Source organism: Delphinus delphis, chromosome 5 (genome assembly GCF_949987515.2).
Source record: "Delphinus delphis chromosome 5, mDelDel1.2, whole genome shotgun sequence".
In the NCBI taxonomy this organism is placed as follows: domain Eukaryota; kingdom Metazoa; phylum Chordata; class Mammalia; order Artiodactyla; family Delphinidae; genus Delphinus; species Delphinus delphis.
The window spans coordinates 30,863,912-30,891,360 of record NC_082687.1 but is presented as its reverse complement, the minus strand read 5'-3'; the positions used below and the strand labels follow the sequence as shown (position 1 = coordinate 30,891,360).

At 45.0% G+C, this 27,449-nt stretch overlaps 1 protein-coding gene across 10 annotated transcripts in view; it reads left to right on the top strand.

The window, feature by feature from the left end:
• Positions 1-27,449, top strand: part of GATB (glutamyl-tRNA amidotransferase subunit B) — a 91,904-nt gene that overhangs the window by 12,786 nt on the left and 51,669 nt on the right. For 9 of the 10 annotated variants that reach the window (XR_011246468.1, XR_011246470.1, XR_011246469.1 and 6 more), the window contains exons 3-5: positions 18,091-18,204; positions 20,565-20,763; positions 21,175-21,297. Coding sequence is in view for 1 of the 10 variants with exons in the window: in XM_069540683.1 (XP_069396784.1) it covers positions 18,091-18,204; positions 20,565-20,763; positions 21,175-21,297 (436 nt within the window). In the remaining 9 variants the exon portion in view is untranslated. Of the gene's footprint in view, positions 1-17,789; positions 17,830-18,090; positions 18,205-20,564; positions 20,764-21,174; positions 21,298-27,449 lie in introns of those variants that run through there. The other variant, XR_011246471.1, reaches the window with a different exon arrangement.

Sequence of the window (27,449 nt, the reverse complement as noted above, 5' to 3'; positions counted from 1 at the left end):
AAGGAAATATATTTGTTTGATAAAACGTCTTGAGATATACAAGTCTATTTGTTCATAATTTACAAATGTTTCCAGTAATGGCAAGATTTCAGCAAGGCATCAAGTCTGTTTGAAATTTATGCCTGTGCAGACCACACACACACACACACACACACACACACACACACACACTCTCTCTCTCTCTCTCTCTCTCTCTCTCTCTCTCTCTCCTCGATTTCATTTCAAAAAAAATATTAAAGAAACTAGTAATTCTGCTCTTATTTTACTTGTTTGAAAGCGTTTATCTGTACATAACACGGAACTGCCTAGTAACTGTGACTGCCTCTTACTCCTAGAACTGGGGAAAGGGCGATAGAAGCTCTCTTCCCCACGCGTATGCAAGAATGTTCTCCGCTTTTCTCAGGATCAGCCTGTCTGAAAAAGCATTGGGAGTTTTCCATGTCAAAGATATTTTAGAGATTTGCCCTGGCAGCTATGGCATGAAAAGTGGAACTGAGATACTGTTTACCCATTTTACAAAACTTTTCTTTTATTCACAAGAGTGTTACTACTGTTAGCAAGCAGAAGGGGAATGAAAAGGGAGGAAAATCTGATGTGAATAAATCTAAAGTGATGCCTGCCCTCTGGGAACTAACAAACAATGCAGTTACCATGCTTTATGTTGGAGATTTCTTCTTGAATGTGTATGCAAATCGCTCTGAAAGGGATCCTGCCCCTTTAAGAAAAGATAATGTGAATGCTTATGTAAAGTACTTTGAGATTAATTAATTAATTTTTTTTTTTTTTTTTTTTTTTTGCGGTACGCGGGCCTCTCACTGCTGTGACCTCTCCTGTTGCGGAGCACAGGCTCCGGACGCGCAGGCTCAGCAGCCATGGCTCACGGGCCCAGCCGCTCCGCGGCATGTGGGATCCTCCCGGACTGGGGCACGAACCCATGTCCCCTGCATCGGCAGGCGGACTCTCAACCACTGCGCCACCAGGGAAGCCCGAGATTAATTTATTTTTAAAATTTCTTACAGCAGATTTATTTAATGCTGGGTAAATCTGCAATATTCTAGCTCTCTGAACATAGCAGATATTGGTAATAACTTTTGTTTTGAAGGACCTAATGGATTTAGAATTAATAGTTCTAGAGAGCATTAGGCTGAAGCGCTCTTCTGACCCTTAATTCTAAATGTAATTATAAACATTTTTAAACTCAAGACTTCTAAACAAAATAGAAATTCAAGAAAACAGCATTTGGGAAAAGTGTTTAAATGCATGCATTTATAATCAGATCTGTATTTGCCTCTCTGTCCATTCACACTTAAATGATGGTTAGTTATTTGACTAAGAAGACAAAATGGGACAGTTTTCTATTAAAATGTTTTTCCATTTCAGTGATTTGCTTTAATGTAACCTGTAGAACTTATAATTACATTGTGTTCTCAGACGCTAATCTTGCTGTTATCTGAGCCACTGTTACACTTTTTCCTCATCTCTCTGTAGAGTGGGGTGTTCCAGGGGTTGCAGTGTTCTGCCCCGTGACCCTTGCTTCTGCAGAAGAGGTGTGTCTGCGAGCTCACGCACACAAACGTGGAGAGGCTCCCTTTCAGCTCTTAAACTCTCTGATGGTCCAGACTTGTCCTCTGACGTCATTAACTGGATTTCCCCCGTGGACTCGGCTGACGCATGACCATCACGGACCTTCATGTCCAGTAGGCAGCATGACCTCCCCTCCCTTCGGGGAAGCATTTAACTCCTTCCTGCCTTGGATCTTTTTTCCAGAGTTCGGTGGGTTCTTGAAAGCCTCCCTCTTCACGACCATTCTCCCTTCCCCCACCCTTCTGCCATTCCCACATGCAGTATTCCCCACTGTGAAATCTAATACTAGTGCTTCTACATTGTATCCATATATATTTCGCAGTTGACTGACCATCCTTTATGTATGTTGTTTATGGGGATTTCTGTGTTTGATTATAAGGTTCTAAAAAGCAGTTCATAGATCATACTCGGGCCACTTGACAGTACCTTGCACAGAACATGTATATATAACACCCATAATAAATATTTCTCTATATAATTGCACATACTTAATGAGCACATACATGAGTCCACATGAAAGAATTTTCCAGATATCTAAAACCCTTTTGATATATTTTAATTTCTTTATAGGAATCTTTCTAAAATGTATTTTCTACTTTTCTCCTTTTAAATAGGGTATGTTGAACATAAGCTAACCTTTTCTTGATTGCTCAAGGTTGTCAGCAATATGTTGTTGTAATATAATGGTGCCTTCAGGGTCTACTGAGGTGTGTAAAATGATCTGATCCTACAGGAAATGGCTAAAGATAGCCATTCTTTTTAGGTTTCATATTACAGTCTTTGTTGTTGCAGTCATCTATCCCTCAACTCCTTCGTTAAGCTACTGTCAGTATATTTGATTCTAGGAACCACTTCTTGCTCATTTTTCACTTCTCAATTATTACTTCTGGTCTGCTCCAGCCCAGAAAGCCAGATGATTGCATTTCTTAATGTAAGTAAGGACAGGCTCTGAGTAGAGACCTGTCCTACAAAATAAAGTACCATACGAATGGTATGAATGGTATGAAGGTAGTTAGCTTCTCGACATTGTAAACAGTGTGAGAATAGAGTAGGAGGAGATCCTGGAAGTCAATATAGTACTTTTAACTTAGATGAGAGAACTGCTGTTGTGACTTGCCCGCTGTCACTCAGTTACTTCATGTCCTAGTCAGATTAGAACTCATGTTTCTGACCTCAGTTTAACGCTCAGCCTCCAATCTCTTTTCTACCATAACTATTGGAAGTCTGATTTATGTAGGTGCTATTATTTTGCAAGTATGTGTATATTACAAAACATGGATACCATCAACTGGTGTATATGTGGTAATGTTAATAGATGTATGTCCACATACTATACACACACACAGGCATTGACTGTTCAGCATTGACGCTGATCATATGTGCTATTTATTAGTGTCCAGTAGGTGAGAGATCTAAATCTGGGGGTGAGAGAAAAGTGGAAAAGAGTGCTGCTTCCAAAGAAGAATGGGTGAAAGGAGATCTGACCTAATAAGCTACCAGTTCAGTGCCCTGGACACTGGATTTCTCCAGACCCCCCGCTAAGAGAGCAGCCCTGACTCTGGGCAGCTCCCAGCTATACATTTTACCATGCAAATAGTAGCCATAATGAAATATTCTTTTAGAATCTTTTATCATTGTTTCATTCTGGGAAATTTTCTCTACATCTTCTTCCAGTTCACTAATTCTCTCTTTGTTATATATGCTCTACTCTTTAACATACCCACTGAGTTGTTTTTTGTTTTTTCACTGAGAGTATCTTTTATTTACAGAAATTCTGTTTTTCTCTTTTAAATCTCTCCTGTCTTTTTGAAAATATCTTGTTCCTTTTTCATGTATTCAGTTCTTCATTTCTTTGGTAGCTTTAAATCTAAATATTTTATAGCCTGTGTTCAGAAATTCTGTTACCTGAAGTTCTTGGGCTGTCTTGTTCTGCTTTTTGGTGTGTCTGCTGATTCTGGCAAATGGTAGATGATCTTCTTGTTGTATTTTGTATTTTGGATTATGAAGTCATGTTTGACAGGACTTTATTAGTGGGAATCTTCTGGCTGGGGTAAGAGCGAATCTCTCCAAAGAGCTTTTACTTTGGCTTTTGCCAGATACCCCAGGTCTAAGCCAGGCCATTTTTCATGTTTATCTTTTAGCTTGGGGGTTCCTTGACCACAGAGTTAGTAAATTAGAACCCCAGGTTCGCCTGAGAGCAGGTTGTGGCAATCAATTCTTAGGGCAGACTTTTTTGTTTTGTTTTAACCTAAGTCTGGGCTGAGACTTTACTACAATTGAAACTTTACAGGAGGGAACAGAGGGTGTGACCATGTAGCTGGGTCTGCAGCCCAGGCTGTGAAGGTGAGCGACTTAGACTCCGAATGGGACAGGAAAGGCATCTTTGTGTTTCTCTCAGGCTTCCTTTCCTCTGCCACCGAGATATCCTTCCCTTCTGATTGCAACTGAGGCTGAGATCTGTACACCTCCCAGCTCATCTGTACACCTCCCAGCTGAGATCTGTACACCTCCCAGCTCATCCTATCTGTCCTCTTATCACAGACACAGATCAAGTGATTGAGCTCTTTCCAAATTCCCTCTGGTTGTGCAAGGATGCACACTCTCACCCATTGCCTTTAAAGGTTATCACTTTCCAAAAGCAATTCAACCTAAATGAATTGTTCCCTTCACCTCTGTTTGGAAATGGTGATGCCATCTTGTTCCTCTCAAGGGACAACAAAAAGTAAGACAGTAGAATTAAGAGGGACAGTGGATTTTGGTGGAGGGAACCCACGAGGAAGCCAAGGGGCTGTTTTCCCCTCCACCCCAGCCTCAGGGAACCTGAGGGACCTTGTCTGGCCTTCTCCCCAGGTGACTCTCTGACGCGGCCACATGCTCCTTTCTGGGAAAGGAACGTCTCCAGGCAGCACACTCATCTCCCCAGAGATTCATTCCTGAGCAAGAAACCTTCAGTATTGGGCTTAGGGCTTTTCTCCCGTTTCCACATCCCACTAGGCAGGTTTATTTTCCCCTCAGAAAATGCCCTTGGATGAGACATTGAGTACAATAACACCAAGCCCTTGTTAGAGAAGATAGCGCTCTACTTAGAACTCCTAAGTGTTTAAAATGAATTTGGTACACCACTGCACCCACAAGTCTGTAATGCTAAAAAACGAGGTGGGAATGTGTAGAAAATAAACTAAAAACACATTACCAAAGGTGCCCAGGAGTACAAAAGCTTAGAGGTCTTCTGTTGATATAAATATATAGTAGTTTAAAAAATTACCTAACACTGTTCTGTGACATAGTTTTTGTCTCTGCCATTCAAGCAGCTCATACTGGCTTTGTTCTGGTGATTTACGCTAGAAGCCTATAATAAAAATGCAGCCTGAAATCATGCAGCTGGGTACCATTCATTTTTCTTCCACGGACAGTTCCAGAGCTTAAAAAATTGCAGCAGACCTGTAAAAGCTCTGCACCCACAGGACATGCATCCTCAGCCATGGCAGCTGGCGCTCTCAGGTTTCTTCTGCTCTGTGGAGTCATTGGTGATGCTGTTGGGGTTTCTGGATTGGTTTAATGAGTACTAGAAAAAGAGTTTCCAGGAAGATATTGTGCGGTTTTAGGGCATCAATAAAAATAATACTCCCTTCCCCTCTTGAGTCAGAACCAATTGAGAAATCAGCATAGAATTAAGACAAATGGAGATGAACCTACCAGCTTCATTACTGATAACAGCTTGATTGAAAAATGTAACATGATATATCCAAATGGCTTCTAGTACTTTCTGCCTCAGTTGAACTCAGCTCCCCCAAAACCATAGGCCTTTCACTTGCAGAAGACTTATCACATGGCCAGAGTAAACCAGAATATACCATCTCGGTGGGCATACTGATCAGAAAGAGCTGAGACGGGCTGTGTTCTGGTGATTTCTACTAGAGCCTGTAATAAAAATGCTGGACCATAAGGAGCCGACCACTTGTGGTCGATTCCTTTTCCCAAAGTCACTTGTCAGAAAAGTCACTCCTCTTTGAGGACAAAGGAATATGGAATAGCAGAATCCAGCCACATGGAAACATGGGGTCAGGAGAATGGAGGATGCCCAGTTCTGCCTTCATTAGCCCGAGCCAGTTTTACTGTGTCTGCCTTTCATCTGGGAGTAGGTGTGAGATACTCTTTTGGGGTGGGTTCTGTGGAATTCTTTCTCCACACCACAGGTATATACACCTGTCTTCTGAGGCCATTGGGATAGACCTTTCCTACTTGACCATTTCCAGATGTATTTTCAGCTTCATATTTAGTTTGGGGGAAGAAGTTGGCTATTCTCTACACTGCAGCATCTTGGGGAATTTTTCTCCTTAGCTCTTTTAAAAACCTTGGCCAAGTTAAGAAGTCATTTGCCATTGGCATCCCAAATATGACAAGCATAGGCTTGGTGATTCTGGCATAGTTAGTGTAGTCAGGCTGGGCTCCTCTAAAGAGAGTTTTGTTACTCATGGCAGAGGGTTCTTGCTGGCGAGCCTTCATGTTTCCCAGCCTTCCACCACTGGTTGCATCCTTATAATAAGGCCTGGGTGCTGGGGCAGGGAGAATAAGTGGGAATCAGAAAACGTTAGTGTTCCCAGGAGCCTTAAAAGTACTCTATTCCAAATTTTGATGCATGAATCTCTTTTCTCAAGTATAAAAGCAGGAAGCATAGTCAATCAAGAGCCTTTGTCATGCTCTGCAGCTTTCTTAGGAGATGCAGACAGGCAGTAATATGTGATTGTCAACAGCATCTTGAATTTTCCGTGGTGCTTGCCAACTCATAGGCCACCCAAGTGAGCAAGGTTGGGGCTCCAACCCCAGTTGGTAGGAGAAGAAATTGAGGGCCTTCTGGACTTATGCAAGGTCACAAAGAGGTCGGGAACCCAGTTAAAAATAGAAGCGAGACTTGCCTGGTTCCCATTCTTAGCATAAAGCACCAGACTTCATTCCCTTCTGCAGAATTTGCTAATTGTTCATTTCTGACAACACAACAGGGAATTTTTCCTTTGTAGCTGTTTGTAAACATTTAAGATGCCTGTCATCACTCATAACCTTTGTTTACTTATCACAGCTAGCTAGCTCTCTTATTTACGTATTTCTTGTTCTTTTCCGTTTTTACTTCTGTGCAGAGAAGTGACTGTATATGAAAGCACTTCATAACTCTCAAGTGGCATGTAAATGTTACTTGTTATTATTGTACTCATATTCTTAACTTTGCACCATTAAAATATTAATACAGATAGTACTTCTATTTTATAGTGGCCAGTAGGTTTCAGCACTTAAAATGGGACAGCTTACAACAGCATGAATGACAATTAACATGAAGTTCTTCATCACAGATGTATTTCAGAGAAGCACAAATTGAGAAATTGCCTGTGTATTTACATAGTGAGACAACAGAATGGAAGCATTAACAGAAAATAAGATACCTATACAAATTTGGGAGACGCTAAAAGTATTTTTCAGCTAGAAAAGATATAACTGGAGAAAATTATTTTCCTACCAGGTAAAAGAACACGTCTTCCCTTCATATTCTTGTTTATATATATGTTGTCTATACTTACTTATAGATGGTACAGAATTCCCCGTTAACAGATTTTTCACATGTAAAATGAAATACTTAATAGTCCTACGAGTGTTGTACTATATACTTCATTATCTACACAAGGAACTTAACATGTTGACAGCATAGGAAAGTTTAGACAGATTATAGTAAGTAGAATATTTTCTTTTCTACAACTGATTTTCAGCAATGCTGAATGGGAGCTTCCAGTACACATGTATGGTTTACAAGTTAGCATCAGTTTAAATAACTCCAGCCTCCTCTAGGCTCTCCTCCTGACTTTAAGGCTTGTAACATCTCCCCATTCTCTTAGGTAGGAGAATTATCTACTCCTTTCTTCCTCCCCCAGACTTTATTTCCAAAGAATTCAAACTTATAGAAAAGTTGAAAGAATAGTACATTGAACGTCCATCCTGCACCTAGATTTTTTTTTTCCCTTTGGATTAGCCATTTGAGAGTAAGTTGCAGACATCATGGCCCTTCACCCCCACATGTTTCAGCATCTGTCTCCTAGGAACAAAAACATGCTCTTATTGATGGCTGTATAATTATCACACTCAAAAAAGCTTAACCTGTTTACACTACTGTTATCCAAGACACAGTTCATGGTCATCTTAGTATTATCCTTTATTTACTTCTTCCCAACCCAGGATCCAGTCAGAGATCACACACCACATTTAGTTGTCATGACTCTTTGGTCTCATTTTTTCTTTTTCTTTGTCCTTTCCCTTTCTTTCTCTCTCTCCCCACTCTCTTCCTCCTGCTTTCCCTTTTTTTCCTTTCATGACATTGACATCTGTTTAGAATCCAGGCCAGTTCTTTAATTACCTACTCTTGAAGGAAACATAACTAAGGAAATAGGGGGTCTGCCTTATAAAGGTTTGGCTTTTTTCTTTTTTTTTCCTTTTAGCCTCCATGATTTCATGGCTTGCCGTGAAGCCTCTAACGAGATGCCGTATACCTACTGGATGCATAAAATACAGGATGGTTTTTTCTTCCTGATAACTTGTGTCCTGATAGACTCTTCCAAAGGCTCACTCCTCAGGCCATTCCTGGGACTGAGGAACAGAGCTAGTGCACTTTCAATAGAATGGCAAGTGTCTCTAGGAATTGCTTTCCATATTGACAGGCCTTGTTCCCTATCCAACTTCCCTGTCCATACCAGTAGTGAATACCTAGCTAGCATTTCTTAGAGTTCAGTTGGTTCAAGCAGTTGCTTTGTTTCTCAGCAATAGTCAGAGCTTTCAACTAAGTACTAACCTTTTATGTAAAGATAAAAGTAGATCTCTTTCTGGGTCATTAGAGCTTTTCATTCATGAAATTAATGTTTCTTATCACTATCACTGATTACTCTTAATATGAAAAAGTTTGTCATTCCATTGAATCTCTAGGTCTTGGGAGTAAATTTTAGGGTAGGTTAGAAAAGATGTGGCAGTTTCAGTGTGGGGGCAGTGATCTAAAATGAATGGATTGGTATGCTTTAGCCTTTTTAATATGCTTTAGCCTTTTTAATAGTAATATACTCTTCTTAAAAGCTATAAACAAGAGAAAGACAAATATTCAGAGTTAAAGTTGGGGGAAATCTTTCTCCATTAAAGATCCTGGCCCAATCCCAAAGTTTTATTCAAAAAGGACAGTTATTGGGACTTCCCTGGTGGCGCAGTAGTTATGAATCTGCCTGCCAATGCAGGAGACACGGGTTCGAGCCCTGGTCCAGGAAGATCCCACATGCCGCAGAGCAACTAAGCCCGTGCGCCACAACTACTGAGCCAGCACTCTAGAGCCTGTGAGCCACAACTGCGGAGCCCATGAGCCACAACTACTGAAGCCTGTGTGCCTAGAGCCTGTGCTCCGCAACAAGAGAAGCCACCACAATGAGAAGCCCGCGTACCACGACGAAGAGTAGCCCCCGCTCGCTGCAACTAGAGAAAGCCCGTGCGCAGCAATGAAGACCCAACACAGCCAAAAATAAATAAATTAATTTTTTTTAAAAAGGGACAGTTATTTTTTTCCCCCTGAACAAACTCTTTATTTTTTTTAATTGAAGTGTAGTTGATTTACAATGTTGTGTTAATTTCTGCCATACAGCAAAGTGATTCAGTTATATATACACTTTTTTTTTCCTTATTTTTTGCGGTACGCGAGCCTCTCACTGTTGTGGCCTCTCCTATTGCGGAGCACAGGCTCCGGACGCGCAGGCTCAGCGGCCATGGCTCACGGGCCCAGCCGCTCCGCGGCATGTGGGATCTTCCTGGACCGGGGCACGAACCCGCGTCCCCTGCATCGGCAGGCGGACACTCAACCACTGCGCCACCAGGGAAGCCCTACACTCTTTTTTAATATTCTTTTCCATTATGGTTTATCATAGGATATCGAGTATAGACCTCTGTGCTATACAGTAGGACCTTGTTTATTATATCCATTCTGTATATAATAGTTTGCATCTGCTAACCCTAAACTCCCACTCCATCCCTCCCCCACCCCCTTCCCCTTTGGCAACCACAAGTCTGTTCTCTATGTCCGTGGGCCTGTTTCTGTTTTGTAGATAGGTTCATTTGTGTCGTATTTTAGATTCCACGTATAAGTGATATCATATGGCATTTGTCTTTGTCTTTCTCTTTCTGACTTAGGTCACTTAGTATGATAATCTTTAGGTCTATCCATGTTGCTGCAGGATAGTGAGTTTTTAAAACGTGATTCCCATGTCTCCTTCATGCCTTCCTACATCTCTTCTCCGCAGACTCTCTTTGAATTTCAAAAGTAGCTGCTATCTTAGAAGACAGGAAGTCACAGATATGTGGTGGGCAACAATGAGACGGCAGTAAAAATCGACTCAGTTATCTGGTGTCTAACTGTTCAGCTTGTCAGAAGGTAGTTTCTCTCACTTAAGAATGGGAGCTTTTTCCAGCCACAGATTTATTTTGCTTCACGATAAAACAGAGAAAATGAAGTCATATAAGCTTCCTGAGACGTTAAGAAATATGGTCTCTATTCCTCTGCAGATAACAAACTAATTATCACAAAAGTGTTGGTTATCATTTAAGCGGGAAGTATGATGTTTGACATAATACATAATTTCAGCATCCGTTGTGCCGTACTTTGGATTGTAAATCCAGACTGATGGGTCTGTGGAACTGTTTAGACCCTTTCTTATTAGATTCCCTTGCCTCTTAGAAAAGCTTGCATATGAAAGATTCAGTTGATTTGGGCATTTTGCATTTAATAACACTTCCATTCTGAAACTAGTGTGTACTAAATATCTACCATATGTTGAGTAATTTTATGGAATTCACCAAACAATCCTGCAAAATAGTTATGTTTTTCCCCTCGCAGATAAGAAAGCTGAGGCTGAGAGAGGTTAGGTGATTTGTGCAGGGTCACACAGCTGATGAGTAGAGAGAAGACAGGCTCAGGTCTTTCCGACTCAGTCTCGACCCAGTTTGTCTTCTCAAGATCAGAATAACTGCCGTGCTAGTAACTGCCCGGAGTGCTCTGGGAACAAGAAATGGAGACCAGCCAACCTGCACTCCCAGTCTTGCTTTTCACTGGCTGCCAACCATTCTCAAACCTTCCTCTCTAACCTGGCTCCCTGGCCAGGTCTGAGGCTCCACAAGTGAACACTGTAGTAGTTGGCTTGGCCTCCGACCCCAAAGTGAAGTCCGAACAAACCAGGCTGTGTCACGTGAGAGCTCTTTTTCCCTGGGCTAGAGGGACGCCTGGATCTTTCCCTTCTTTCTCCTACAAGCCCAGAGGTGAATGTCAGATCCTAGTATCCCAATGGTCCATGGAAAAGCAAGAGGGATTGCTCCAGTGTCAAAGGCCAAGCTGGTCTAGCCTGCCCTCTCCAGCCCTTCCTTGTGGAGGGAGTGTGGGTACCAGCCCTAGGCCACCTGACCTTGCCAGGGAGGCGGGGGCAGGAGGAGAATGGAATCCCAAGTGAGGAGAGTGGGCCTTCTGGCACTTTGGACCAAGGAAATATCCTTGCCCTTGATCCTGACCCGTCCTGGGGAGCGGAATTGGTACAAGAGGGCTGAGAACAGAGAGGATCGTGGAGCTGAGGGACCCCTGAAACTGCCAGACCACACCCCTCCTCTTTGAACAAGAATTGTTTCCTGTGATGGATATTTGATGTTTTTTTCCCTTTTGTGAAAGAGGGATTTAAACAAAAGAAAAATTGTTGCATTCACGTTCTCCTTTTCCCGAGGCAATGCCCGTGTTTAGATGTAAAGAACATATATATTTATGTGGGCATATCTAGATAAATATTTAGTATCTACAGAAACCTGGTAACTTTTGATGATAGAAGTCCACTTTTAAAAAAATTGTCTTAACTGAGCAGTTTTAGCAAGCTTAGTCATCAGTGCTCAAAGTGTTTGTATTTGTATCCGGGGATGATAAAAGAGCTCAAGGATGAGAAGGAATGTGGTGTGGGGAGGCGATGGGATGGGGAACAACTTTCTTTACCATAATGAAAATTTATCTGTGTGGGAACTTTCGCTTTGAATATGAATCAGAGGGAGTTCGTGCTTTGAGACAAATTTATGGTTAGCGGTAAGATAAAAGCACGTTTTAGTGCCTTATTTTTACTTAATAAATCTTAATTACTTTCTCTCCATAAATTAAAGCATTTACCATGCTATATCTTAATCATCAGGTTTGTCATGTATAGCATTAATTTCATAGAGTAATTGCCACTTGGGATTTTTGTAAAACATCACCTTAGAGTCTTTGTTTGAATGATCCAGAGGAGTTGCTAACTGGATTTTCAGTGAGTTACACTAGTCTTGTCATGTTGCCTCAATTTTTTTAAGGAGGTACTGGTACCCACTGGACTAACTTTGGGTATCATGTTACTGTTGGGTCACCAGTTGAGGGTAAAGGAGGAAGGGGATAGAAATGGTGTGAACTACAAACTATTTTGAAGACTATGCAGTTTTACTCCTTTGAAGTATATCACAAAATATTTCCTGGCATAGGTCCCCAAGACTGACTTCTGTGAATTGATTTATTTGTAATTTGTAGAATTTCACGTAAATGTGCTAAAATCCTAGGGAATATTTTATTGACTGAATAAGTTATGGAGTCTTCTTCATTCCGTGAACTTACTTAGCAAATCGTTTCCTAATAGTCAATGTCACCTTAGAGTTCGGTCCAACCCAAGTTGAGTTATCACAAATCCTCCTTATAAATTAGTAACATTTCATAATTCTTGGATACCAGTATGTGAAAAAGGAGTCCACAAGATTTTCATTTGTATGTTGATTGGATAGACTTGAGAGTGGCATCGTTTGATCAATTAGATATTTAACAAAAGAAGGAGTCATAGAAGTGAGTATAAAAATGGATGGGATTTGCTGTGTGGTCGTGGCCTTCGTTCCTCAGTTCCTCGCCTCACCATTCGCCCGCTCTTTTGAGTATCACTGCAGGGGGGCAGGAGGGCGGGGGGGTGGGGGATCGGGGGGCATGTGCTCCCGCAGGCTGACGGTCCTAGTGTTCCCCCAACCCGCCCCCATCAGCTGGCTTCCGACTGGTTGGGTGGGAGGCTCTGATGAAAGACTGGAGCTGGGAGGAAAGAAGCAACAGGGAATTTCTCCTTCCCTCTTCCTCTGTCAGCATCACAGGTAGTGGAGAAGTCACGTCCACTGCTTCTGCTTCTCCCCACCCAGCCCCTCCATCCCTGGGGTATGAGTGTCTTCCTGCTGCTGAGAATCTTCTAAGTTGCCTTTTTGACATCCTGGCTCGTCTGTCATCTGTGTAATAAGGTCTCTGCATGAAATCTGTTCTATTTTACATGCTAAGAGTGGTTGCTTTTTCCTGACACATTTTATAGAACAGTTTTGCTTTTATTTCATAGCTTATGGAGTTTGGGATGTTGATAAAGGGAATGCTAAATTATTCATTACCTCAGTTAATGTTTAATCAGCTGGTTTGCATTTGGTAATGGCTCAAAGAAGATAAAATGAGTTGACTGCCCTCAGGGAGCTCAGCCTGGCTGGGGAGCCAGTGCTTTTCCAGAGCGCACGGGAGCTGAGAAGGAGGGATACCTACGCTGAGGTACTGGTGGGTCAACCGGGAGTCTTGCCAGGTGCTAAGATCTTGCTCAAGTGGTTGAGGAGGAAGGGCGTTCCCAGCAGAAGCAGCAGTTTGTATGAAAGCATGTCACGTGCCGAGCTGCATAAACATCTGTCGGGCTAGGGGTAGTGGAGGGAGAGGAAGCCAGCAAGGTGGTGATGGGCCGAGTCACAAAAAGCACTGAAGACTCCACCAGCACTTGAGTTTATCCTTTCGGTGGTGGGGAGGAGGGAAGAAAGATTTTCAGCAGGGGAATTACATGAACAGATTTATCCTTTAGAAAGATCACTCTTGAATGGATGTGGAGGAGAGATTATAGGGCTGAGGGTGGAGGCAGAGACACCTGGCCAGGTGGCAGGTGCAGAATTCTTGATTGGACGGGGGATTGTTTGAATGGAGGCCTGAATTAAATCAGAGGATTTGGGAGGAGGGAAAAAAATCAAGACAGACTAAGAAAGTAGAACATGAATTACTTGATTATTTATCTTGTATGTGTTGGGAGTTGTCATTAAATGATTAAACGATTGTTGTGCTGAGAGATCAGGAAATGTTTCTTTGGTTAGGCTAAGTAAGTCTTAAAACTCGAAGACTGCTTCTCATGTTGTGGTCACAGTGTGTCCTTGGAAGTCTCATGATGTTTCTGGGCTGTTTATGCCGCCTTATGCGCTGGATGTATTTTAGGTTCCACACAAGTTACGGTTTCAGGACTGCTTATTTTTCAAACAAGCCGAACAAGTGATGATTCTTTTTAAAAACCATTCACTACCCCCTCACCCTGTATCCTTTTTCTGACCGTGATCTGCCCAGTCTCTCTGCTGGTCATGACATTTGTTGGCTGTCTTATCTCCTGCCTCCGCCTCTCATACCTTTCTTAACTTCCGATTAAGGAATTAGCTCTTCACTTATTCAATAAATCGTTTCACAGGTACTTTTGTCTAAAGGTGTCAGAAGTCGAGCGATACAACATCCCCTGCTGATTGAGAAAAACTGTAGGTCCACTCACTCTCCAGCTCCCACATGCCAGAGCCTGTGTACAGAGTGTTCTACAAAGTTCAAAGAAGATGAGGCTCACCCTCTAAGAGCTTGACATCTGAAAACAAGACTATGCAGGTAGAAACTGGCAGGAAGAAAATACTGGAAACGGAAGGGTTTGGTCTGAGATGCTGCTGCAGAGTTATGGCCTGAAGTTAGGGTCTTGAGAGCTAACACTAATGCACTTCATTCTTTGAAGGCTTACGATGAGTGTAGCCCAGAGCCTGGGTTCTGGGAGTCTGACATCCTGGCTCTGCCACTTACTGTGTGTGTCGCCTTGGGCCAAGTTACTTAATCTCTTGTGTTTCCCTTCATTATGTGTAAGATGAGGATTATAAGAGTATCTGCCCTAGGACCACCGAGGGGATTAAATGGCACATGTGTGTGATGTGCAGAGCACACCTCCTGACACAAGCTGAGTGCAGTCAGCACTTGCTGTTGATGGTTCCCAAATTCAGAGTGAGGTGTCCTAAGGCTCACCTGAGAGAGTTGTGCTTTGTGAGTTCCAAGAAGCATTGCTTTCCTTCCACACGAAAGCTGCTGGGGTTAGCCGTGAGCTCCTTTGTAGTCACTTTATGTTAATTGCAAAGAAAATTCTGTAACAGGCTTCTTCAGGACAAGTTAGTCTTTGGAGTTTTTGAGTTACCTCTTTGATCATATCATATGTGATTGGTCTTCACTTCAGGGCACTTCCAGAAATAAGTCTGAAGGCCAGCAGGTGGCAGGTAACACCTTGGAGGAGAGTGAGGCATCACTGCCTCTCTGAGACCCTCCGTGGATACCCATCACCTCCCTCCTCATTTGAGTTCAACACACATTGAGCACCACTGCCTTTCAGTTCTGTATGAGGCTCTAGGGGTCCAAGGCTGAACAGACAAGTCCCGTTCTCATGAAACTTAGTTTAGTGGAAATATATGTAAACACATCTAATCCACTGTGATACAAGCACAAATGGAAGCATGTAGAAGGTCAGAGAGGTACATAGGAAGAAGCGTAAGGAACGTTGCACAGACTTGGTGACGTCTCAGTAGACTGTGAGTAGGAATAGGGCAAGTCAGCAATCAGCATGGTTTACAGGAGAACTGGACCGTGGGGTGGGGTTGGGTGGGGGGATATGTGATAGGAGATAAAATTGAAAATGGAGGCTGGAGCTAGACCGTGTAAAAGCTTGGCCTTTATCATGTGGACGTGGGGGCCGCTGAATGATTTTAGGCAACAGAATGCCGTAAGATTTGCATTTTTAGCAGGATCATCCTCACGTGGAAGATGAACTTGCAAAGGATGTAGGATGTGCCGGCAGGTTCATGTCCTCAATGCACATTCATTGAGGCCAGCAACGGAGTCCTATGTCCCTCTGCATTCCTAAAGCCTAGTATTGTGTAGACACTGAAGACATTTTTTGGAATAAAGACAGCCCCAGTTGAAGTTTCCAATTCTGCATCCTCTCCTCAGAACATGCTGACCTGGACCTCCATCTGTCACAAGCAGCTTGACTAGGATCGCAATAAATTCTTTTTTCTTGGCATTCTTTTAACTGGCACTCTCTGTTTACTAGCCCTTCTGTGCAACTGTAGTGTGGTGATGATTGATGCTTATAATTCTGACCCTGAAGTGCTCCAAGCCGCCTAAATCATCCAGAAAAGATGAAAGTATATTCAGTATTGCTGTAATGTTTGTGTGTTTTACTGAATTCTTATTCTTTGGAAAATTGATGGTTTATCAAGTGCTTGTGTACTCATGTGCATGCAGGGGCAGTGAGAGTCTGTGATCACCCACGACTCTTCACTCCCGCACAGCACCAGGCGCGGGGTGTTTATTAGCAATGCACACTCAGAAATTAGCAAGCAAAACAGACCTGGGCTCTCTTCATGCCTGGAAGGAAGAAGGTTGGCCCCAAAGGGGCAGACTGGACAGAGATGAGAGAGGAAGCAGTGGTTAGAAAACGGAGTGATAAAGCAAGAACTGGACAGACAGCCAGTCGGGCAGTTTCCAAGCACACCCATGCCGCGGCCCAGCCCCGGAGGAGTGGGGTTCGGGGCCGGGACCCCAGCCTCAGGTTCTCGTGTGCCTTAACCCGGGTCAGGTTTTTGGGCTTGGATTTGGCAGGCTCTTCCACCAGCTCTGTTTGTATTGCAGTAACAACTGTTCAGTAAAATGCCAAACATTAGCAAGTGAAAACGTCAATAATTAGAGCATCCTGTTCACGCCGCACACACATCTTACCGTGAAAACCATTATAACTGCAGAGCTGACGATATTATTTGGCCCAGAATGAAGAGCTCCAAATGGAAGCTGTGAGATGGCTCCATTTTGTAACCCGGTTTCCAAAACCAGGCACGTGATGATGTTATTAGGAGGGAGGTTTGCTGTTGGCTTTTTCTTTTGGGGGTTGTATGTTGCAGTGAGTAGAGACACCTCTTACATTTTCTTGTACAGATTTGTTTTTAAAATCTGCGTGTTTGATCAACAAGTCCTGCCTGTGTCTGGGTGCCTGGTCCCCGCACCACAGGGATTCTATTCTATTTGTCACCCTCTGGGCAAGGGCACTTGCGGACTCTCGAGCTGGCTTTAACATTTTCTGCTCTGAGATTCCAGTGAGTCTCTTGGTCTCTCTGGGTCTTAGTTTTTTCTTTTTCTGACATATTGGAATAATACAAATTCCCTCTTTATAGGGTTGCTGTGGGGCTGAAATAAAACGGCGGATGTAAAAAAGCATAACTGGAAAGTCCTACGTAGATAATAACATAGTAAATATACTAAAGAACACCATAAATAGTCTAATAAAAAATAGAAATATGTTTCATCAGCAAGCATAATGTCCTCAAAACGTGCCCCGAAGCGGTGTGGGGAAAATGAACTATGTATTGAATTCCTGCTGTGGAGGAGGTTTGCCAGCTGTGACTTTGTCCCCTCTGCAAGGTAGACATTGAACCCCTCTGTCAGAGGTGAGGAAACTGAGGCTTCCAGCCCCACAGCTGTACATCTACACAGCGGCAGTGGGGTCTGGACCTGACTCCAGAGCTGAATGCTCTTTCCTCTCATCTCTAGTTGTCTACCTCATTCCAGCCACCTACCCACCCCCCAAAGTGCTAAGAGCTGTTTACGTCCCTTGGGGCCAGAAGGTTGGCCAGCCCTTTCTTGGTCTTTTGCTCCTGAAAGCGGGACAGGGTGGGATCCAGAAGGAGCTCAGGAGCCCCAGGAGCCCTGGAGGGACGAGCAGCTTGGGGAGGTGAGGGGGCGGGGCACGCTCAGCCTCCACTTCTAGGGAATCAGCCAGGCCTGGACCGAGAGTAGGAGGCAGGAGTGCGTCATTTCCCAGCCCTTGAGGAGATGGCTGCAGTCCTGTCATTTCCAGAACTTCATTCTTTCTGTGTCACAGTGTCTCCCAACCTCACCGAGGTTGTTTGGAGAGCTGCTTCTCAAACCCTCCTCTCAGGAATCAGTGCCTCCTGTGTGTTCTGAGCGGCTCCTTGTTCTTCTAGCAGAGGCAGTGACAGTAAGTTTATTTCCTGTAGTAACCACTCTGCTGAGCTTTTCTGGGACCTTCCCTGTTAACTTTGATGTCATGTCAGGTACGGGTAGGGGGGAAGGACCCCCGATGTGGCAGTTACTAGGTGCCCAATGGGACCCATCACTGCACGCATCTTCTTTTTTATATAAACTAGCCCTGACTCCAGATACAGAGTCGGCTTGTAAGCCGAGCTGCCTGCACAGAACCAGAGCTGATGCCCATCGAAGGGCCGGATGGCCAGATTCGGGGAGGATGTCCGCAGGCGGAGGAGCGTTTGTTCAGAAGGTGGGTCTGAGAGGAGCCGCGTGTTCTGTCCCCCCAGGTCCTCAACAGGCGGTGTGTGGAAGCAGCCGTGATGACCGGCCTGGCCCTGGACTGCCACATCAACAGGAGGTCCTTGTTTGACCGGAAGCACTACTTCTACGCAGACCTCCCTGTGAGTATGCTCTGCCCTCCGTCCATCCATCCGTCTGTCCACCCACCCAGAGCTGGGGCTTAGCCGCGGGAGGGGGCTGAGCGCCTCTTCAGCCAGAGCTCCATCCATCCCAGCGGGAGGCCCTGCCCAGCCTGATGAAGCCAGTGCCCCCTGACGTTTACCAGACTGGATGCCAGGGTCCTGATCGCCGGCTCTGGCGGAGTCTCGTGCTTCTGGCAGCTCGCTCCTAACTGACTGCGGAGGGGAAGCAGCCCGCGCTCTCAGGCTCAGCCCGGCTGTGGGGTTTGGTGCTAATTGTCGTTAGGACAGAAGCTACTTCCGTGGCTGATGCAGCAGTCAGTGCATCCTGTGGCTCCGGAGACAGAGCGAGAGCGTCCCTCTGTTAAGTTGGAGGTCCCAGTAACAGGACCGGCTCCTCTGCAGACATTCATGTCGTCCCCAAATACTGAGTAAGTGGGCAAGAGCAAGCAGAAACGTAAACCGGAAGCCTGGACGAACAGCAGTAATTGGCCGAGCAGTAAACCCAATATTAACCTGCTTTTTCCTTAAAATTAGAAAGGTTTTTTCTTTAAGAGGAAAGTCAGTGTGAACTAGAGCCAATTTTTCATATTACTGAACTGAACCAAAACTGTAATGTCAAGTGTGTTTCCCAAAATAATGTTTGATTTGCTCTGAGCCTCTGATAGTAAGTGTGGCCCTTCTTGAGGCTTAGGAAATCAGTAGTGATGATATTGCTTCACGTTATTCTCTCTGAACTGAAGGCGTGGGTGAGCTGTTTTCAGCAGGTGAGGGCAGGAGTAGAATTAAATAAAAAATACAGCTGGAACCTGAATTCTCCAATTGCTGCTGCTTTTTCCCTCTGGCTGCCAGCCTTGTAGTAAATTCTACTGCTTGGTAGGGTGGAGAGAATTGAACTGCATTTTTTTCATCTTTTAAGAGTGATAACGAGTTTGGTTCAGGTGGGAGACTTAGCAATATGTGACTAAAATGAGATGTTTTATTAACTCTGGCTTTCTGGATTTTCTTGCCCAGGTAGCTCAGATAATCTGGAGGTCGTGTTGCCAAATATTACATGAGACAGACACACTTATACTAAAAGAAGATTCGTTTTTATCTAAATAATGTATTCACATTATTCCTATTTCACCAAGCATCTGTATTTTATTTGGCAGCCCTACCCAGAGTTTAATTTTCACAGATTGAGACTTCCTGTCTCAGCACAGAGAGCAAATTGACCTAATGCAGTGGTTCTCAAAGTGTGTTCTCTAGGCCACTAGCATCAGCATCTCCTAGGAACATGTCAGACATATAAGTTCCCAGGCGCCACCCCAGACGTGCAGGCAGAAACGCTTCAGATGGAGCCAGAAGATCTTTGTTTTGACCACTCTACCGGATGATTCCAATGCAGCTGGTTTGAACAATGCTGGCCGGGTAGCTAGGGGCGCAGACTCTGAGTCAGATCATCTGAGTTCAGATCCTGACATTGATACTTACTAGCTCTGTGGCTTTGGGCAAGGCCCTTCACCCCTCCATGCCCTGTAGCTCCTTCCTAGGGTTGTCTTGAGGATTAAATGGTGTGAAGTACCGAGAACCGTGTCAGGGGACACTAACTGTGTCAGTGTCATTCTCTGCTCTTCCCCAGTTCTCCGTCCTGACCTGCCTTCTCTTTAGTGTGCGTTCATGCGCATGTGCATTTGAAAGTAATTCTTCCTCCCCACTTAGAAGGTGGTAAGGGAGCTCTGGCAACATCCATCAGTATTTTAGTACTCTGCGCTTTGCATTAGCCGGGCGTGAGTGTCACAGCATTTTCTGGCTCGAGGAACAAGGGAAGTCGGGTCAGGGAGGGCAGCTGACATGACTGGTGAGCTCGAAAAGCAGGAATGAATCCAGCTTCACCGCACTAGCAACTGGTGTTAGCTGTGCTGAGAGTAGATGGCAGGATGCTTAGCCAGCACTTCCAGTGAGAGGGTCTGTCAGGAGCCCAGTAATCAGTTGCAGGGCTGAGCTAACGAGCTTAGTGGAAACAATAGGTTCTTTTCTTAGAGGCTTCAGACAGAGAGATTATTGTTATTCCCCAGAATGGTGCTCCCTAGGGAAGATAGGGTCCACGTTGTTCACTGCTTCATTATTGGGGGTGTGGGTTCAGGGATGGGGAAAGGGGCGTCCAGAGAAGCCAGAAGAGGCCAGGCTAAATTACGGCCGCAGCACATAAACTGATTTGTGTCTCCTTTTCCTTTTTTCCTTTTCTGTTCTGTTGTGGTTTTAAGTAAGTCTGTAGTTTTATGACATTAAAAGGAATGATCAACTAGTTCCCAGCTTTGACCTACAGATGAGTGACTCTGGCCCACATTTGCGTGCAGGCCGGCTACCAGATTACCCAGCAGAGGCTGCCGATCGCCGTGAATGGGAGCTTGGCGTACAGCGTCTGTGTGGGGAAGAGGCGGAGTCAGATGGTCACCAGGACAGCGAGGGTCAAGCAGATCCAGCTGGAACAGGACAGCGGCAAAAGCCTCCATGACAGCCTGCGGTCCCAGACGCTCATTGATTTGAATAGAGCGGGTAGGCTTGGAGAGTCCCCATTTTCCTTCCTGCCACTTCCCTTCCCCTCCAGAGTTTGCCCAAACCAACTGAGGAGACAGGCCCCGGAGCCTGACTAATGGCGATCGGAATATCATTGTTGGTGTTGGCAGAGCTGCTTAGAGAGCCGGGCTAGGACTGTGGTTTCTATGCGCTTGCAACTAACCCACCCCTAAAACGAGACAGCGTCGCCGCCTAGTCACAGACCCAGCAGCTTGACATCTGAAGCAGACATTAAAAGAAAAGAACCAAAGTTCAAAATCCAAGAGTGAGGGGAAAGTGAAACGATTCAGGGCCTGTCAGTGCTGCAGGGTTTTCCTAAGTTTCAGCCTGATGTATCTGCGGGTCAGACTGGAGAGCTCCAATCAGACTGACTCTGCCTCTCTTTGGTAGGGGTCGGCCTTCTGGAAGTGGTCCTGGAGCCTGACATGTCCTGTGGAGAAGAGGCGGCTGCAGCCGTCAGGGAGCTACAGCTGATTCTTCAGGCCCTGGGGACCAGCCAGGCGAACATGGCAGGTAGCAGCCACAGAAGCAGTGCCCGCCTCTTCCCCATCTCCCTTTCCACTCCCGGGCTCTCTCCTCACTGGAGTCTTCTTCTCTGCAGCAGCTACAGTGGGGTTGTTTGCATCCTTTGCTCAGCCTTTTCTACCTCAGGGTTTTGGGGTCTTTCTTTAGAATTTTCCTTGAATTTTTTTCTGAGCCCCTGACCAAAAATAAACACACAAACAGCGGCCCTGCAGAGGTGCTGAGCCCAAGAGTGTGAGATTAGGAGTCCAGGGACTGGAGGTGTCCTCCTGGCCTCTTGCATCAGGACGTTGTGAGAATTAATAAAATAATGTGTTTGAACAGCTTCATCGTCCTCAGAAGACCCTGTGTTTATGCACAGTAGCTCTTAGTTTGTGAGTTCTGTGTGGGCAGCGCTTCATTGCTACTGGATGCTTTTCCTCTGGGTCTCTTTCCGCCTTTTATAGAATTTCCATCCATGTAAGCTGAAGCCAGATTGTATCGACTACAAACCAAGGTTATGATTTCACAAAACTTTAACTTTGAGATAAAGTCTGAAATTCAATAGAAATATAATAGGGAATTAAACAGAAGAAACAATGTGAAAACTTGGGATCAAGGAAATTATACATTTTAAGTGTTTGCAAATTGGATACAAAGATCACAAGTTTTGGTCAAACCCAGTTTCTTCATGAGCCTTTCCTAGCACTGCTTTGCCCACTCTTACATCCCTGAATGCCCATCTCTCCCATGGTTTTCCCCTATTTTCTGTTCCCAGGGGCTTTTAAAAAATGTCTGCCACTCGCAGAGCACTCCCTGACAGTGTGGAAAAAGGGTGCAGGTTCTGCATCTGCAGTGGTTAATCCATCTCTCAGTCCAGTGGCGTACTTACTAGTCAGGGTTTTCCAGAGAAAGAGAACAAATAGGATGTGTGTGTGTGCATGTGCGTGTGACATGTAAACAGATTTATTATAAGGAGTTGGCTCATGTGACTGTGGAGGCTGAGGCGTCCCTGAGATCTGTAGTCATCAAGCAGCAGGAGAGTCAATAGTATAGTTCCAGCCCAGGACTGAAGGCCTGAGAATCAGGAGAGCCAAGGACGTAAGTTCCAGTCTGAGCCAGAGTCCAAGACAAGACCAGTATCCCCGATCCAAGGCAGTCAGGCAGAGACAGCAAATTCCCCCGATGCCAAAAACTCGACCTCTGTGCGCTGGTGCCAGATCGAATCTCAGAGACAGAGTTTGGGGTGAAGTAGAAAAGAATAGCTTTACTCCTTTGCCAGGCGGAGGGGAGCACAGTGGACTCATGCCCTCAAAACTGTGTGTCCCAACCCAGGGGGATTTGGTGAGGAGTTTTACAGCAGTGGTTCAAGGGCTGGGTTGCTGATAAGGATCAGGGTGTGTGCAGGGCCTGCGCTCCTTTAATCTGGTCTCCTGATGAGCTTCTGTGGTTCTTAAGGCTATCACATCATGACCTTCTCTCTGGAATGAAGAATGCTTCATCAGGTGGTTAACATCTTCCATTTGTTGGGGGTTTTAGTTCTGTAAAGAGCTCAAAGATAGTGTTATGTGTATCCCTTGAGGGGGAACCAGGACCCTGCCCCAAGGCTGCACTGTTGTTTCTTGACTTCTCCTCCCTTGTCTCTGCATCCCCTCCCTTCCCTGATTAGCAACTGTATGAACCTGCCCTTTGGAACTCAGGGAAGGTCATGGAGGCTGGAATCTGTTCTCTACAAACAAGAAACAGGGACACAGAAAGGCTTCCATGTCCAGGAGCCCCGCAGGGTCCTGCTTGGCTTCACCCCCACTCTGCCTTTTGTTCTATTCTGGTTTTCAGCGGATTGAAGGAGGCTCACCCACGGTGAGCAGGCAATCTGCTTTACTCAGTAGATCAATTTGAAGGTTCATCTCATTGAGGAACACCCTCACAGACACACCCAAAATAACGTTTAACCAAATATCAGAGCATCCCTTGGCCCCGTCAAGTTGACACAAAAAATTAACCACTTAACATGTCACAGAGGGTGCCACTGAGTACCATTGGTGGGGATGATTCATCTCCCTGTCGGTTTATCATACCATTTACCGACCATTTTGTCACACGTTTGTTCACATGTTACAAAGGGACTTCAGAATTTGTAATGCCACATTTGTCACATAGGACATCTAATGGGCAACAAATTGTAACATCAAAGCCCTGGTACAAGTTGAATCTAGAGATGGAACTTGCCAATTTGCTCTCTTCTTTAAGCTAAAGTCAGGAAAAACACAGCCAGCCACATGAGTTTGAGTGGAGTGCTCTGTGTTAGAGCAAGAGAATTCTCCATTGTAGAATGGAGAATTGGCTCATCCTGTCTTTTTACCCACAGAATAGAAACGAAATATGGGCAGATTGGGTAGTTATCCATTTATGCACTGTTGCTTTAAAAAAGTTTTATTATTCCATTCTTCTTCAAAATAACTGTGATTCCTACCAAACCTATGGAATAATAAACAGGCCACCTGTTAGCTGAGAAATAGTCCCATCGGGTCCTTGCCAAGAGATAAACCATAACAGTGAGAACTCATCAGGCAGTGACAGCTGAGAGGGTTCATTAAATCTCATTTGTTGTGACACTTTTTGTTGCTTTTAAATACAAATCAGACAGCTTTGCCCCCAGCACAGCAGCAGAGTGGCTGATGTTGTCCTGAAGTGCTCTGGGTAGTGAAGGTCTGCCTGGAGTCTGCAGGTGTCCAGCTTTTGGTGCTCTCAGCACTTTATCAGCCCAGGCCCCTTTCCCATCCTTCTGTCCCACCACCATAGGCCACTGTGTCGCCATTGGAGAATGCAGCCTGGGAACCAACGGAAGGCTGCCCTGCAGAGCACCAGTGGACCCCCAGCGTGCTTTTGGAATGAAACTTAAATTGCTCCGGGCTGTGCTTCAGTGAGTTCCTGATAGTTTTGCTAATGAGCGTAGACTAGCTCAGCTTGGGTTCCAGAAGTCACTTCCTTCTCAGGATGTTTGCCACTGTTGAGATCCTCAAAGCAGTCTGCTGAGTTGAATGTGTACCAAAGTATATAGATACGCTAAATGTTTCCAAGGTTGTAATATCTGCCAGTTTGAACATCGAGTATGTGCTCATCAGTTCACTAAGCATTTTTTAAATTAATTTATTGTCTCATTTAAACTTTATGACATTCCTGAGAGATGGGTATTACTGTGCCTACTGTACAGGTGAGGAGTTGAGGCTTCCAGAGGTTGGGTTATTTGGCCAAGGTGCACAGGAAGTGCCCGAGCCCGGGTGTGTCTGACTTCTGGACGCCTTCCTTTGTAAGCACTGTCACCCCGCTTCCTAGTGCCAGCCATGACAGTGTCTCCGCTGCTGTGGATAACAACCTTGAGGGCTTCCCTGGTGGCGCAGTGGTTAAGAACCTGCCTGCCAATGCAGGGGACAAAGGTTCAAGCCCTGGTCCGGGAAGTTCCCACATGCCGCGGAGCAGCGAAGCCCGTGTGCCACAACTACTGAGCCTGCTCTCTGGAGCCGGCGTGCCACAACTACGGAAGCCCGAGTGCCTAGAGCCTGTGCTCCGCGACAAGAGAAGCCACCGCAATGCGAAGCCCACGCACTGCAACGAAGAGTACCCTTGCTCGCCGCAACCAGAGATAGCATGTGCGCAGCAAGGAAGACCCAACGCAGCCAAAAATAAATTAATTAATTAAAAACAAACAACCTTGGGAGCTGGGTTAGCAGAGTGTGAGTGCTGAGGACACTGCAGGCCCAGACCTGGGTTGGAATCCTATCCTACCGCCTCTAGCTATAGAAACTGGGCGAGGTAATTGACTTCTGTGAGCCTCCCTTTCCACACTTGTGAAACGAGTCCCTAAATAATTGTATATGGAAAGAGAAAGGAAGAAACCAAAGAGGAGAGGAAGTCATCCAAGTCATCAAACAGAGTTGGGGCAGCAGGGTGGGAAGAGCAGGCGAGGACTGGCCTTGTGGAAGAAAACCTGGAATACCGTCTCGGACGTGTCAAGTGTGAATTGCCTAAAGGACGTCTAAGTGGATGTGTCATTAAAGCTCTGCTGTAGGGAAAGAACGTGGTAATGTGCATAAAACGTATCACAGGTCCTGACAAATAGCCTGTGCTCATGAAAGGTCAGGTGCTTCTATTGACAGTAGTAAGTAGAATCACCACTCACTGTGGATGAATAAACTTTGTGAAATATGTTGGATAAAATTGAGCCACGTTATTTATTTTACCTTATTTTTTGTCAAACCCTGTTGTTTAAGTTCTGGAGAGTATTCAGTGATCAGAATGAAACAGCTTAATAGACTTTCTCACTAAATCATCAGGCCCCTGCTGTTGACAGAAACAGTTTTCTGCCCTGATGTTATATTTCTGGTGTGTGAATGTGTTTTTAAAAAAAAAAAAATGTGACTGCACCATATCACTGTGCTCAGTAGCACAGGTTTTCTCGTTTTGCTGTTACAAATCTCTCTACTTCTAGAGGGTGGAAATTGAGCTTGATAACGTTCTTGTGAAGGCCCTCCCCCCGTGTTGCAGAATGCATTGAAGCAAACGTGACTGTGAGGCTTTTGTGGACTTGAGGCAATTTACCTTAATTTGTTTAAAAGGTATTTTGTCTTCACTGGGTAAATGCCTTTTGTGAGTGTTGGATACTGTATTGGAATCCAGGCAAGGGAACTGCCTTTCAACACTGCAGGACACTAAATGAGTCCCCTCAGACATCTATGGAGTGCGGTCTTCTCTGGGAGAGACTGAAACTCATGCTTTATTCCTTTTCCAAATTAAAAGTCTAAATTGTGAAAGATGGTTTTATTTTTAAAAGCAGGAGAGGTCCAATTCAGGGTTCTCAGGGCTCAAAAGAAGTTCTCTCCCAAGTATCGAGGTTTGGCTGGGCAGAGCTCAGTATACTTGGGAAGTTTTCCTTTGAGCTGAATGGGCCTTTCACAGGATTCAGTAGATTAGTCCTATTCAGACAGAACTTTAGAACTTGTCGGGAACCTACTGTGAGACCAGTCTGCTTACTCGTGGCTCAGGAAAATACCAAGGTATGAATTTATCGAACAATTACCATGTGCCAGAGGCAGCTCTAGGTTCTGAACAGAGCAGTGAAAAGGACATTGTTCCTGCTACCTAGAGGAAATATTGTATTCATGAGGGACACAAATATATTAACAGAGAACAAAGTAGTTACAGTGATAAGTGCTTTAAGGAAGTACAGAGGGTGCCGTGATAAAGAATACATTGGATGGTGAGGGCCTCTGGAGAATAACCCGAGACCCCAGCCCCAGGGAGCTGGAGGATGAGCGTCCAGGAAGGAGCCCAGGCAAAATCCCTGAGGTGAGGAAAACGTACAGTATATGCTTGGAGGTAACACAGGTGGCAGAAGACCACTGTAGGGAAGGCGCGAGGAGCAGGGCAGTGTGGCCTCAGGTAAGACTTAAAAGGTCTGCGAGGGCTAGATCACCAACAATGATAAGAAGTTTGGATTTCATTCCAAGGGCAGTGGGAGGTCAGGGAAGGGCTTTTAAGCCAAGGAACAACATAGTCGGATTACCGTTTTGGAAAACCACCACGGCTGCTCCATGGAACGTGGCTGGTGTCGGTGAGGATGGAGAGAGCAAGATGGTGGATTCGAGGTGGTTTTTAGAAATAACAGGATTTTTGTTAACAGGCTGGGGTAGAAGGCAAAGAGTCCGGAAGAAGTCAAGGAGGCTTGAGGAACGAGGTGGCGGTGCCATTTGCTGACACGGGGAAGATGAGGACAAATGTGCATGTGTTGCAGGGGCAGATCCTTTAGTTTCGGAAATTGAAATGCCTGGGCCACCTCCACGTGGAGATGAAGTAGGCGCAGAGGTCAGTGTGGATGGAGTTCAGAGTAGGGTTTTGGCTGAAGAGAGAAATTCAGGAGTTATCAGAACTTGAATGGTGTTTAAGACCATATACATTTACAGAGAGAGTGCAGGTAAAGAAGACAGTCCTGAGTCTGGATGGGAACAAATGACATGGACATGGAAAGTGTCCAGGAGGTAGGGGCCAGCTAAGGGTGAGTAAGGTCACAGCAGCCGAGGGAGGAAGATGTTGCAGGGAGGAAGCGTTGGTTGGTAGGTCACATGCCGCCGAGGGCCGGCGTATCCAGTGAGGGGAAGACACAGCGT